Source organism: Copadichromis virginalis, linkage group LG1 (assembly GCF_057382275.1).
Source record: "Copadichromis virginalis isolate Kocher_CV1m ecotype Utaka linkage group LG1, C_Virginalis_male_GT1.1, whole genome shotgun sequence".
NCBI classification, from domain to species: domain Eukaryota; kingdom Metazoa; phylum Chordata; class Actinopteri; order Cichliformes; family Cichlidae; genus Copadichromis; species Copadichromis virginalis.
The window spans coordinates 32774987-32787378 of record NC_140618.1 but is presented as its reverse complement, the minus strand read 5'-3'; the positions used below and the strand labels follow the sequence as shown (position 1 = coordinate 32787378).

Sequence of the window (12392 nt, the reverse complement as noted above, 5' to 3'; positions counted from 1 at the left end):
AACTGTTTTACAAGTGATGACAAAAGGGCTGATCATCCCTTCAACACTATGTATTCCTTTTAAACAAAAAAGGCATCAAAGGATTTTCTGCTGCTTTACTAAAGAAGTCTTAGTGTGTAACAAGTATATGCTGAAGCAATATGGGACGACTGGATACGTCACAATCACCCCACCAGAGTGAAACATTAAACAGAGCAGCCACAGCTGTGACACACCGCAACAACCCCAGCATGAGTCGTTCCCAGTGGTTTCAAGAATAGGAGAGTCCATTAGAGAGCACCGTGTGTGCTTGTAGTCCACTGTACATTCTGTATTATGTTAGGTGCACCATCACAGCCCAGTGCAATCCAGTTCACCCTAAGAAACAAATAAACTACAGAGACACGAGGTGTGATTAGAAATGTTAAACTATTGCATCTATAAAATGCAAAAACCTGCACCTGCTTTGAATTTGGATTGTATCTTACAGTGAAAGGCACCAGCTACATTTTATTAAAAGGCCAAAGTTGCACGGCACCAAATCTGGTGAGAAAAATGTTCATTTTTCATGGACATCAGGCAATGGTACGTGCCATACTTTAGGTCATTTGTGCTAAATATTCTCCCTAAGACGCCGAAGGATTTTACAAGAGAAAAAACAAACAAAAAAAGTGGTCAGACTCTCAGACTAACAAACAAAGACCTGACCTGACTCGGGATAGTGGCACTGGCAAATATAAATTGCTTTTATAAGGGCAGTAGCAGGGCTTTTGCATAGGACCTCATCTAATACAAGCCATGTGTTCTGCCTCAGTGGAGTTACTCTCACTGTTCATCGGTTTGTTAGCTGTAGCTGGTGTTCTGATAATCTCAGTCAAATAAGATTTTTTTAGCACATGTGAGACCTTAAAGAAATTCAACCCTGGAACTAGAGATACACAGAAACCACATATGGATCAGATATAATTTCAATCCAAAATCAAAAAGATAGACCAGGTATCATGACATCAGACCAATCAATAAAATGTGTGTGGGGGGGAGGGGGTGTTTTTTCGTCTTTCCTCTATGATTTCAAACGATGGTCAAATAAGCTGACGCATAAGCTGTAATAATGATGACAATACATTCCCTGCAATGTTACCAACTAATGTGTCAAACAGTACTGAGTTATAAAAGAATTTATTATGGAAGTGACTTATAATACTTATACTACAGAATAACACTGTAACAAAGTTAAACAGAAAAAAGATTAATGCTCCACTGTTTAATTCTGTTTACATATCAGAAAAACTATCATTTTGCACATTTCAATTATTTATATATATATATTTATATATATATATATATATATATATATATATATATATATATATATATATATAGTGGGGTGGGGTGTTATGTTCAGACAAAGAATAGCTACTTAATACTTAATACAACCGACAGGACAGGTCCCTTTATATTGTACCATTACTACTTGAATAAATAAAACTAGCTGGTAGTCTCCCCAATTAGTTTCTCACCTGCCCACTTTCCTAGTTTGGCGGGTGACAGGAGCCGTCCGTTGCCCAGCACCCACACCCTGAACCCGGACAGCAATCGGTACACGGTGCACAGAGACAACCAGGCCGCGGTCAGAGCACCGAGCCAGAACAGCGGTGCCTCCACGGCCCGAAACACGGCTTCTCCGCTGAACGACATAGCTGCACTACACACTTCTGTGTCTGAACTGCGTATCTATACTAGTGCCTGAATTTATTGTATCTATATTAACGTGATGACAAAGTGCTCAAAGTGCACATACATGCGTCAGCCAGAACCCTTCCTCTGTTGGACACTTCCGCATCAGTGTTTGACTGCCTGTGATTGGCCCGTTCTCTTCTTCTTCTTTTAATGCTTTTAAAACCCCCATCGCAACAAATCTACTCGTTACTACCACCTACTGTTCCAGCACAGGCTGGACCCAAAACGACCGTCATGCGGCTACAATGTTTTGCAAAATATACGCGTTAAATTCTTCTATATAACATCTTAACTTCCTACCTGTTATGTTGGTGTAAAGTAACAACTTTAATTTAAAAAAAAAAATCACATTTCAAAAGGGACCGTTTTCACTCTATGAAGCATTACGGTTTAAGGATTTACTAACTTGGTAACATCATATCAGTTTCTACTTTTACGTCCTTCTAATGTTTATAATCTTACTTTTTTATTTTACGTTTCATCCCTTAATATTGTAAGCGTTATAGTGCCCTAACTCTACCTCTCATTTGCCCTTAGTGTGCTTTGCCTTCTTTGGTTAAAAATACTGAATATTTTTTTTCTTCCCACAAATAATAACACTAATACTACACCTTCAGTATTCCAAGCCATACCATGCTTGTGTTATTTCACGTGTTTTCTCTGTTTGTTTAATAGCTGTATATGCGCTTGCACATACCTTTTCTCCAAGTGTCACTTTAAACAAACATTTCTTTTTTCAGGCTGAAGCTGAACCTGCTTGCATTGTTCTATTAATTGCTCAAATTTGCCCATCTTTTCTTTTTCTTGTTTTCATATTCTTTTCTGTATTTCATGTATTTTCTCGTAGTACACTAAATGTGCCAGTTGTGTTTCTAATCTCTTGTGTGGGGAAAATGCTTGTATTGTAGATGTTAATGTTTAATGTTCTCCCATCTTAAGACTACATATATACATGTACTGTATATACTGTTATGTCCACTGGCAGCAATTTCAAAAGTGCTCAACACGGTGTCTTGATTACACCGTAGAAAGCTTTAATGAGGACAGTGATTTGATCAGTTTTCAGTAGTCAATGAAAACACACATTCTTTTTACCTGTGTTTTCATATTGTTTGAAATACTGTAGACTGAAAATGCAATATGAAACACCCATTTCAATTTTACACCCGAAGTGTGTGTATTTTTTTTCTCCCTGTTTTCTTTTATAAAAATACTTACATTTTATCATTATGCTTGCTTTTGTCTACACCTTACTGTTTTTAAAGGCAATTTAATGGCAATAGTAGAACTTACATTTTTTTTGGAGTTTTCTGGGTTTAGCAAATATACGTGTCATGTTTTTGAAATATAGTAAGAAATCTTGTAAAAAAAAACAAAACAAAACAAAACAAAACTCTTTTACAACATTTCCACCCAAAACATTTTGAAAAACAATTGTTTTGAATTTGTGGGAAATTATTTTTTAGCATCCCAGATGGAGGTGTAAATAATAAATTGACACCATGCAGAATCCTGTGTTTTAATTTCAAAGATGTGTGTCCACAAATCCACTTGTGATAGATATTTAGTCTTAACTCTGCTTTCTTTAAAAAAAAACAAATGGTTTGATTATTTGTTTTATTGCCGTGATTATTCTGATTGTAACTCCTCTTTGTTTCATAGACACGATGTGTGTAATTGAATCAAACTTAATATACAGACACACACATACGGAGTACACAGTTCAGCCAAGTGGAGCAGACATGAGTGGTCCATAATGTGAGTGTGAGCGTTATATAAGCGCATGACATCTAAAAATAGAAATGCAGCAACTGTAAACATGGATCTGAACTGTTGGCTTTAAGCTTTCAAAGGAGTCTGAATGAAAGTTAGATTAACCCAGCATCCCGCATGTAAAGTGCCTAAAGTGGTGACCGTGAGTCTGATGGTGAGTACGGCTGGCATGATAGTGAGTGGGTAAAAAGTGAAACTCAAACCTACAGCGCTGATAAATAATCGAGAAATATATCTGACTTTTTTCTTTCATTATTTTTTTTAAGCTCCTGATGAGTAAAATATGTTTATAAGAAGCACACAGACTTCTTTTAATAACGCAATGTGCTGGACCGTAGTAATTTAACACCACATGTTTAGAGACATGTCATTGTGTTTGTTATTTTTGATACAGAAAAGTGTGACAAGATGATGAGATTTGTGTCCGTGCACTCTAAGACACTGACTAGTTTTTGTACAACACACAAACATCGCATTCTTTCATCAACTTTTATATTTTCCTTTTTTTCTTTACAAGGATTTTACAGGAGATCAGTATAGATTTTATTCTGAATCTTTACGTCTGTCAGATTCAGCTTACACATGCACACACACACACACACACACACACACACACACACACACTGCAATACGTCATATCTACCGGCTTTTATTATTGTGTAGTTCCATGTGCGTCTTTACAGCAAAGAATCACATTGATGTGTGAATACCTAATTCTTTACAACACGTATCTCCTCAAATCAAACATGCAAACTTAATGAAGACACACGATGCAGGATTTTTCAAGGCTTTTATTAATCATCCATGTTGTTGCATAGAGACTTGAAATAACTTTATTTAAAGACAATAATAATGATAATAATACACACAGTTAATGATGTACCACAAAATTGAAATTCGGTGTATATTAAGGGGAAAGGAGAAAATGAAATCACAGTTGGGAAATCTGTTTAAGTTTTACATATCATTGACTTTTTAAACACCTGAAAGAGAAAACAAGAAAGAAAGAGACTGAGCTGAAATGTAATATTAATTTTAAAAGAAATTAATTACATAGCAAAGCAAAGAATCTTGAAGAAGAAAACAGGATTGTATAGCAAAACACACACACGCACACACCTCAGTAATAACTGGATACAGTTTGTTCACATGCTATGTGTGTCTTATCTTACCTGTTGTTACATTAAGGGAAACAGAAGTCTGTTATCATGGAGAAAATCTACACCTGAGTTAAATGTTATATGTTCAAGGTAACTCGTATTTGAATGCATTTATTAGGGCACCCTTTACAAGGGAGTGTATCTATTTATTGACATATTTTTTGGAAAAGTTCACTTCTCTTATTTTTATTTTAACTTACTCCATGCTAAGTGAGTTTCTCTGCGAACTGTAAAATTGTATAGTTTCTATGTAATTCTTGTTGTGCTTATCTGAAGACTTTCTGCCTGATACACAAACGTAGGTGCAGAACACGTGCGTGTAGCTTTCAAGTATTTAGTGACATTTGCATAACAGTGTATATGCAAAATCTCAACAAAGTAATCATATAAATCTCAGGATGCTGTGGGAAACTTTGCACGTTTTCTTCACTGCACGTTTGCACATAATGGCAGTGTCTCGAATCCAGGCATGCAGACATCCACTCTTACGTCTGAAAAGCCAGCACTACAGCACAGACGGACATTAACTCGTAACGAAAATTTCATTCTGCCCGCTGTCGTGAATTAACAGTGATTTTACGTCTAAGCAGGAAAAGCACTGCAAAACAAAAAAGCTGGCATCACTTAATACGTTTACAAACATTATTTCCATGGGATATCTCCTGTGGAGCTTGACGCAGACGTGTTTAACACATTTAAAACTACAAATCAGCTTCTCATTTGCGGTCCCATATGTCAGCAATGACGCATGCAGTACAGCCCTGTAGAAAAAGAGAGGAACACACATACACCACATCATTAATCTACATTTTTGTATATTTTCCAGTATAAAATTTCAGAATCCCTCTGTTTTCCTTAAATTATTTATTTGGTTTGTGAAAGGCTTTTTTTTTTAGTATAGTGTCCTTCACTGTTGAAAAGACCCTTTTAAGTATTTCTACCTTGTCCCTGTCCTTTCCCCAAACCTCCATCAACACACAATGACAAAAGACTGCCTTCTAACCAGTGTGTGTATATTTCGGAGCTATGATGATTTAAGAGATGTCCTGGAGAGGAGGTGCTGATAGGGAGAGTTGGACATATTCTTCTAAACCAGGAGCTCATGACTTCATGAGATGCTGGAGCTAAGGGAGAGGGGTTTAGGGCATGGTGGTGGGGGGCGTGGGGGGTCACTTCCTGCTTCTTTCAGCCTGTGTGTGACCTCAGAATTTGATCCTGATTAAGGCAGATTTAAAAAGTTTACCAAAAATCATGGAACAATCACACAATCATCATAACATTGTGCAATAATCTGAACACTCATATGTGTGGAGATCTGACTGTGTATGCACGGCAGTGTGGGTTGGAAAAAACAGGCACCCTACACAGGACTGTGTATTGGCATGTCATAAACACATTATGAATATTTGATTGTCAACACGTTAAATGTGCCCCTTGTGCCTTTGTTAAATAGTCCAGTATTTAACAAAAAAGAGTAAAAGAAAATTTGCTTAAGCCGAATCAGTTTCCTTCTTGGAATGATCGTAATGCGTTTTGATCCACAATAACAGACGGAGAACAAAAGAAGAAGATGAATGAAAAAGAAGGGCATGCAAGATAAACGCAGCGAGTGTGTCTGTGTACGTGTTGAAGGTGAGGATTACATCCTCACACCATGAGAACATTACCAGCTGATTTTGCAAAATAAAAAATAAAAAATAAATAAAATGAAAGACTTTACTCTTTACTTCCCTTTTACAGATTCCCTCACGTGCTTCCACCTTCTGACCTCATTGTGCTTTGGTCACTGCTGCTGTGTCTCATTGTCCAATGTGTGATGTGACAAACCTGCGAGTACAAAAGGCAAAAAAAAAACCCAAGAACAATGACAAAAAGCGAATTAATGATAATAATAATAATAATAATAATAATAATAATAATAGTATGCCGAGGCAACATTATTGCCATAATAAAGACATTTTCTTTCATTCTTTGTGCCAGAATTGACACAATGGCGTACAGGTGCTTGTGAAGAGTAACGGGGTAAATGTACAGATATATACAGATATAAAGGAGTAGAAGCACACAGGGTGATACTAGTATGAATATCCACGCCCAGTAAGCTGTAATTTTAACAATGAAAATGCATCAGAAGTCAAAACAGGGGAGTGGAAAAAGAAATGGTCAGGAAGTGCCCTGTGATGCAGTTTACAGCAGCCAGTTTATTTCACAGAACCATAAGCAAGGAATAGAGAAAAGATGTTTTAAACAAGCAAACTATTCAACAAAGAAATAAAATGAGAAACGAAGCACACACTGGACATCTTCGCTTTGACATCTATGCGCACACCTCACAACCCTAGACAAATTATTTAAGTTGGCAGATTTACGTGTCTTTTTCCAGCTGCAGAAATGTTGAAAATTTTCTTTCATATATTCATTACTCACAGAATTTTGAGCTCATTTTTACCTCCTTCATCTGGACATGTGTCTGTCCAGTTTTCAGTTTATATACCAGATGCTTATTTGTGGGGGGTTTCTCTTTATGTCTTTATGGAACCCACCGAGTAATACCTCACAGCGCAGGCTGCAATTTTTGAATTTGAATTTAATTTAGTAACTCATATAAGGTTGGATGAGGTTTTACTGCTTTGTGTGCTGTGACCTTTTTTCCCCTCCTGTACATTCATGTCGTGGAACATCCAAACTTAAGGTGCAGGTGTTTTAATGACACTGAGGGTTCATTTGAGGTCCTACAGAGAGCAGCACCAATACTGAATGTGCTTGATCTTATCTTATTTTCTGTAGTCTTTAGAACTGCTTTTCTAGCCTTCGTGTTTATTTACAATTCTATTTCTAATGACATGTGAATGTATTTCACACCAGCACATTCTTTTTGAGAAGATAGTTCTTTTATAAATAAGCAGAATGCATGTGTTCTTAATAGGAAGGGGTGCCTCTGTAACTCACACTGTAAATCTCATCTTGCTATCTTAAACACAGGACTCCAAGTAAGTTTTGGCAAAGCTGCACACGTTAACCAAAACTCAGAGTGTTTAAAGGAGACACAAAAATGTGTGTGTCTGTGTGTTGTTAGATTAGACCACTTTTGTTTGTCTGGACCTGTCTTTTAAACGAGCGTCAGACATGGCTTTGGAAAACATCAAGATAGAGATTTTGAGCTCACTGGAATTGCTCCAACCTTTTCCAAATATAAGAAGAAAGAAAGAAAGAAAGAAAGAAAGAAAGAAAGAAAGAAATGCATTCAGATGGAGATGTAATGTTTATGGAGAATAACTAAATCATTAATTTAAAAAAAATATTAGTAGAGGATAAATTGTTTATTTATAGCACAACAGAAAAAAAAACTGCATAATTATGCTGTGTGAGAGTTTAGATAGGGGTTCTGAGGTGCAAGACAGCACTCCTGATTGTTTTGTTTTCCTTCCCTCTGTTCACTCAGTGCTGCATCAAAGCAAGAGGTGCAAGAGATTCGTGTGTTTAAAAATTAAATCTAAATGAAATGTGTAAAGACACCTTGTTACAACTGATCACTGTGTGTGTGTGTGTGTGTGTGTGTGTGTGTGTGTGTGTGTGTGTGTGTGTGTGTGTGTGTGTGTATTGAAAGCATGGGTCACACTTGTACACTTTGTGATCCCAAATCTCATTCTTCCAACACACCACAGAGCCTGACAGCAGCAATGTGACTTCTCAGTCTCAACAACACGAACGATGTTTGGATCCTCCACAAATGCTTTTTGGGGTAAGGGCTTCCCAGGTTCATGTATGCACAGCAAGCCCAGACCGCAAAAAGATTCGTGACGGACAACTGCAACAGCTTCAGAAAAAAGAAGAAAGAAAGAAAAAGAAAAAAAAAACTCCAGTCATCGATTCCTCGGGGTCTTCATCCTCAAAGTGTTTTCAGATTTTAGAAAGAAAGAAAAAAATGGAGAAGAAAAGAAACGTTGCTCATTAGGGCGATTTTTGCACATGATCACGAGCTTAGATGACTTCCCAGCGAAGACGTATCTAGCTAAATTGAGCTCGAATCCGCTGGATCGGCATAGCTTCGCAACAGCGCGAATCCTTGTTATTAAAAAAGAGCGGCGACGAAGAGAGGCGGCATCTCATTGCCGTTATAGACTTTAACACGCAGCAGAGGATGGCAGCGAGCTGATTGGACAGGACGAGTCGCCATCGACCAATAGCGACGTAAAGGAAAGGAGCACCTAAGCAGGAGGCCGAGGCACCTGACAGTTTTTCATGACCACCCCTCACCCCACCGCCTCCGAAACACCCCCTCCCAAACAACGTTCACTACGGACATTAGTGTGACACCCAGTCCAAAAAATTATATATATATATATATATATATATTTTTTTTTAATCCATCACATCAGCTGAAAGCGCGCGAGAAAACGTCGTGATGTGATTGCACCACTTGTGGATCCCTTTCAGTGATGCTGCAAAAGAAAAAAAAAAACACTATCATACCCCCTCCCATTCAGTCCCATTAATAATAAAGTTTTCTTTATTTGCAAACGCTTAATTTGGCTCCAGACCTCCAGCTGCCGAACCAAGGGGCCCTACCCTCGCTTCGTTTTCATTGGGCCGTCCAGCCGTTCATTCGTGGACGCCTCTCCCAGCCGGTCACGATTCCCCCCATCTGTCTCGAGCGCACCGAAGCCAGACGCCACTGACGCAGCACGCGCCTTACTCACTTTCAGCAGTCACGACTCGAGACTCATCGTGCACGGAAGAGGGGGGGAATCTGCAAAGAAGGATCAAATTGTAAAGGTTGCGCTATATTTGAGTATCTGAGGCGGATTGCTGCTTGAGCTGCTCACCCTGCAGCGTAAGCAATGGGAATGGGGGGTTGGAGAAAGAATAGCGAAAATATAATAGAGCTTTCCACTACCAATTAAAGACAAAAAAGAGGAAAAAGCAAGCAGAGAGAAGTAATCACCCTAAAAGCCCACTGTGAAAAACGTAGTGCACCAAGCTACAACTAGAGTGTAAAAAGAAGCAAAAGCCAGTCTTAAAACACTCCAGCACCACCAACACGGGGACAGCTCCCCACTCGCTCTAACAGCCTTCGTCTACCGCGAAAGGCTTGAGATTAACGTCACGAAGTGCCGCTAATAAGAGCAACAATGGCAACATTATTTCGAGCAGACCGACAAAAAGACACATCCACCCCCTTTTTTAAGCATAGCTGAGGGTGATCCCCGCGTAGCTGCAAACGCGGACTGCTTTGATATCCCTTCAAGCATGCGGCAAAAATAGCAGAAATCCACACAAAACACTCGTGACACGGCGTTTTTTGTTTGTTTGTTTTTTCAAACATTTGTGGTTCCCTCGTCTTTTACAGCACTGTGAATAGAAACATTGTAGCAAACGGCTTTCTTTTTTTTGCAAAGCATTTAAAACAGAGAAAAAAAAGATCAGGCAGGTACAGAAAAGTATATAGCCTACAACTCACCATTGTAGCAGCGGAGCCTCCTTTAAAAATACGAAAAGTGGCGTAAAAAGAGGCCCCCCAAATAAAACGCCTCTTTTCTTCTTCTTCTTCTTTTTATTAACCATAAAATGTGCTCCGGCTTTCCGCTTCTTCACTGTACTCTTGAATGGTGTGCCTTTTATAGGAGTGATGCCCCCTATCTATTTCTGGATCACGATCCAACCCCGTTTCTATTTTTAACTCGCGCGTGATGAAAAAAGAAAAGCTCGCAGAGGTTCCTTGGAGGAATTTCGAGCGCGTGCGGGCTGTTTGAGAACTGGCGCGAGCTCCCGCTTCTCCCTCCTTGTTGCACTGCCACGCGCGCGAGCACGCCCGCATGTCTTCCCTAATATACACTGTGGAGAAAAAAGGAAAGAAAAGAAAAAGAAGACACTGGGGGGATGCGATTTGATTTAAACCGAATGGCGAAAGAAGGCAGAAATAGGCTTTTGATTTTATTTTTTATTAATTCATGGTGTTGCCGCTGGAAGCACGGTTCCTGTAACCCCCCGCGCGCCCCGCCATCCACAACACACACGCGCGGACGCCCCACAGCCTATCAAATGTGACTATAAAATAATGTGGTTAAAAACGCGCTAACCAGGCTTTAGCTTTAGCACAAGAGGTCATTTTTTTATGCAGCCCGCTTTATGTTTAACGCCAATAACAAATTTAGTTATAAAGCAGACTTCCTTCTCCTGTGGGCTGCGTCAGTCACTCGGCATTGACGTCAGGTGGAGAATCTCCTACTTTGAAGGTGGAAGCAGGAGCCTCCATTGCCTACGTTGAGCCTAAAGACCAGCGAAGCTCTGCAAATGTAAAATACCAGCGGGTGATACGGAAAGGCCACGGTCTAATGTAATGTCAGAGCTCTGTGTAGTGTCACTGGGAGTAAAAGCCTGCTGCACGACAATAAAAACGGTGAGTTGCCTAAAACATGAGCTCGGTTGGTCAACTTGAGACAACACCAGCCGTCAGATGCGTCTTGTCGGCTCTTATTTTACAGCACAAGGCCCGTGAAGGTGGTAAAGGTCCTTAAAACGACTGTGGGTTGGTTTTACCCTTTCAGCACAACTACAAGTGGCCCTCGGTGTGATCATGCGGAGCTGGACTACACACACACACACACACACACACGGTGCAAGCCTGCTGCCGCGGTCTGAGTCCTGCAGATTCTCACTGCACAGGGCAGAATGCTGAAACGCGTAGTAACGGAGCGGCGCTTGGCCGACCGATGATGCTATTTTTAACTCCCATACTCAACATGCCTGGCGCTGCGGGTTTCTCTGCTCAAGGTAGCTTACTATACTGTATGAGAGGCAAAATATAAACACGGGAAAGAAAAGCGGGCGAGATCTGGTTTCTCTAGTTTGGGGGGGGGGGGGGGGGGGGGGGGGGGGCACTCCTAAGCAAATTATAGGGTTTTTTTTGGATTATCAATTTATCCCTTTATGAATGAAGCACCTTGTTATTCATTAAAGCTGCAACCTGTAGGATTTTATTATATGCAAACTTGATGCATCAGAACAAAAATGCTTTTCTTTTTTGTATAACTAAGGCATCTACAGTTATGTCCATAAATATTTGGACAGAGACAACTTTTTTTTCTAATTTTGGTTCTGTACATTACCACATTGAATTTTAAATGCAACAACTCAGATGCAGTTGACATACAGACTTTCAGCTTTAATTCAGTGGCTTGAACAAAAAGACTGTATAAAAATGTGAGGAATTGAAGCATTTTTTTAAACACTATCTTCATTTCAGAGGCTCAAAAGTAATTGGACAAATTAAATAAGTGAAAATGTTAATTTCTAATACTTAGTTGAAAACCCTTTGCTGCCAATGACAGCCTGAAGTCCTTAAGTCATGGACATCACCAGATACTGGGTTTCCTTCTTTTCAATGCTCTGTCAGACCTTTACTGCAGCGACTTTCAGTTGCTGTTTGTTTGTGGGCCTTTCTGTCCGAAGTTTAGTCTTCACCAAGTAAAATGCAAACTCAGCTGCTAAGACCAGGTGGCCAGTAAAGAATATTCCACTTCTTTGCTTTAATAAACTCCTGGGTTACTTTGGCTGTATGTTCTGGATCATTGTCCAGCTGTATTATGAAACACCACCCAATCAATTTGACTGCGTTTAGCTGGATTTGAGCAGACAGTATGTCTCTGAACACCTCAGAATTCATTCAGCTGCTTCCATCCTGTGTCACATCATTTTTTTAAGTAAAGTCTAGACTAGACTTTCTATTCTTGAGGCTTA

General features: G+C 39.4%; 1 protein-coding gene and 1 long non-coding RNA gene across 2 annotated transcripts in view; both read right to left on the bottom strand.

The window, feature by feature from the left end:
• The window catches only part of hsd17b12b (hydroxysteroid (17-beta) dehydrogenase 12b), a 28391-nt gene extending 26559 nt beyond the window's left edge, over positions 1–1832 (bottom strand). Inside the window, exon 1 of the mRNA XM_085460271.1 lies at positions 1500–1832. Coding sequence (XP_085316397.1) covers positions 1500–1677 — 178 coding nt within the window. The 5' untranslated portion in view covers positions 1678–1832. The remainder of the gene's footprint in view (positions 1–1499) is intronic.
• A 2433-nt stretch (positions 1833–4265) lies between these two features.
• On the bottom strand, positions 4266–10649 carry LOC146719086 (uncharacterized). The gene is made up of 2 exons (XR_014920953.1): positions 10114–10649; positions 4266–6479 (listed from the first exon to the last, which is right to left on the bottom strand). It is a non-coding gene; the product is annotated as an uncharacterized LOC146719086 (long non-coding RNA).
• Positions 10650–12392: the final 1743 nt, after the last annotated feature.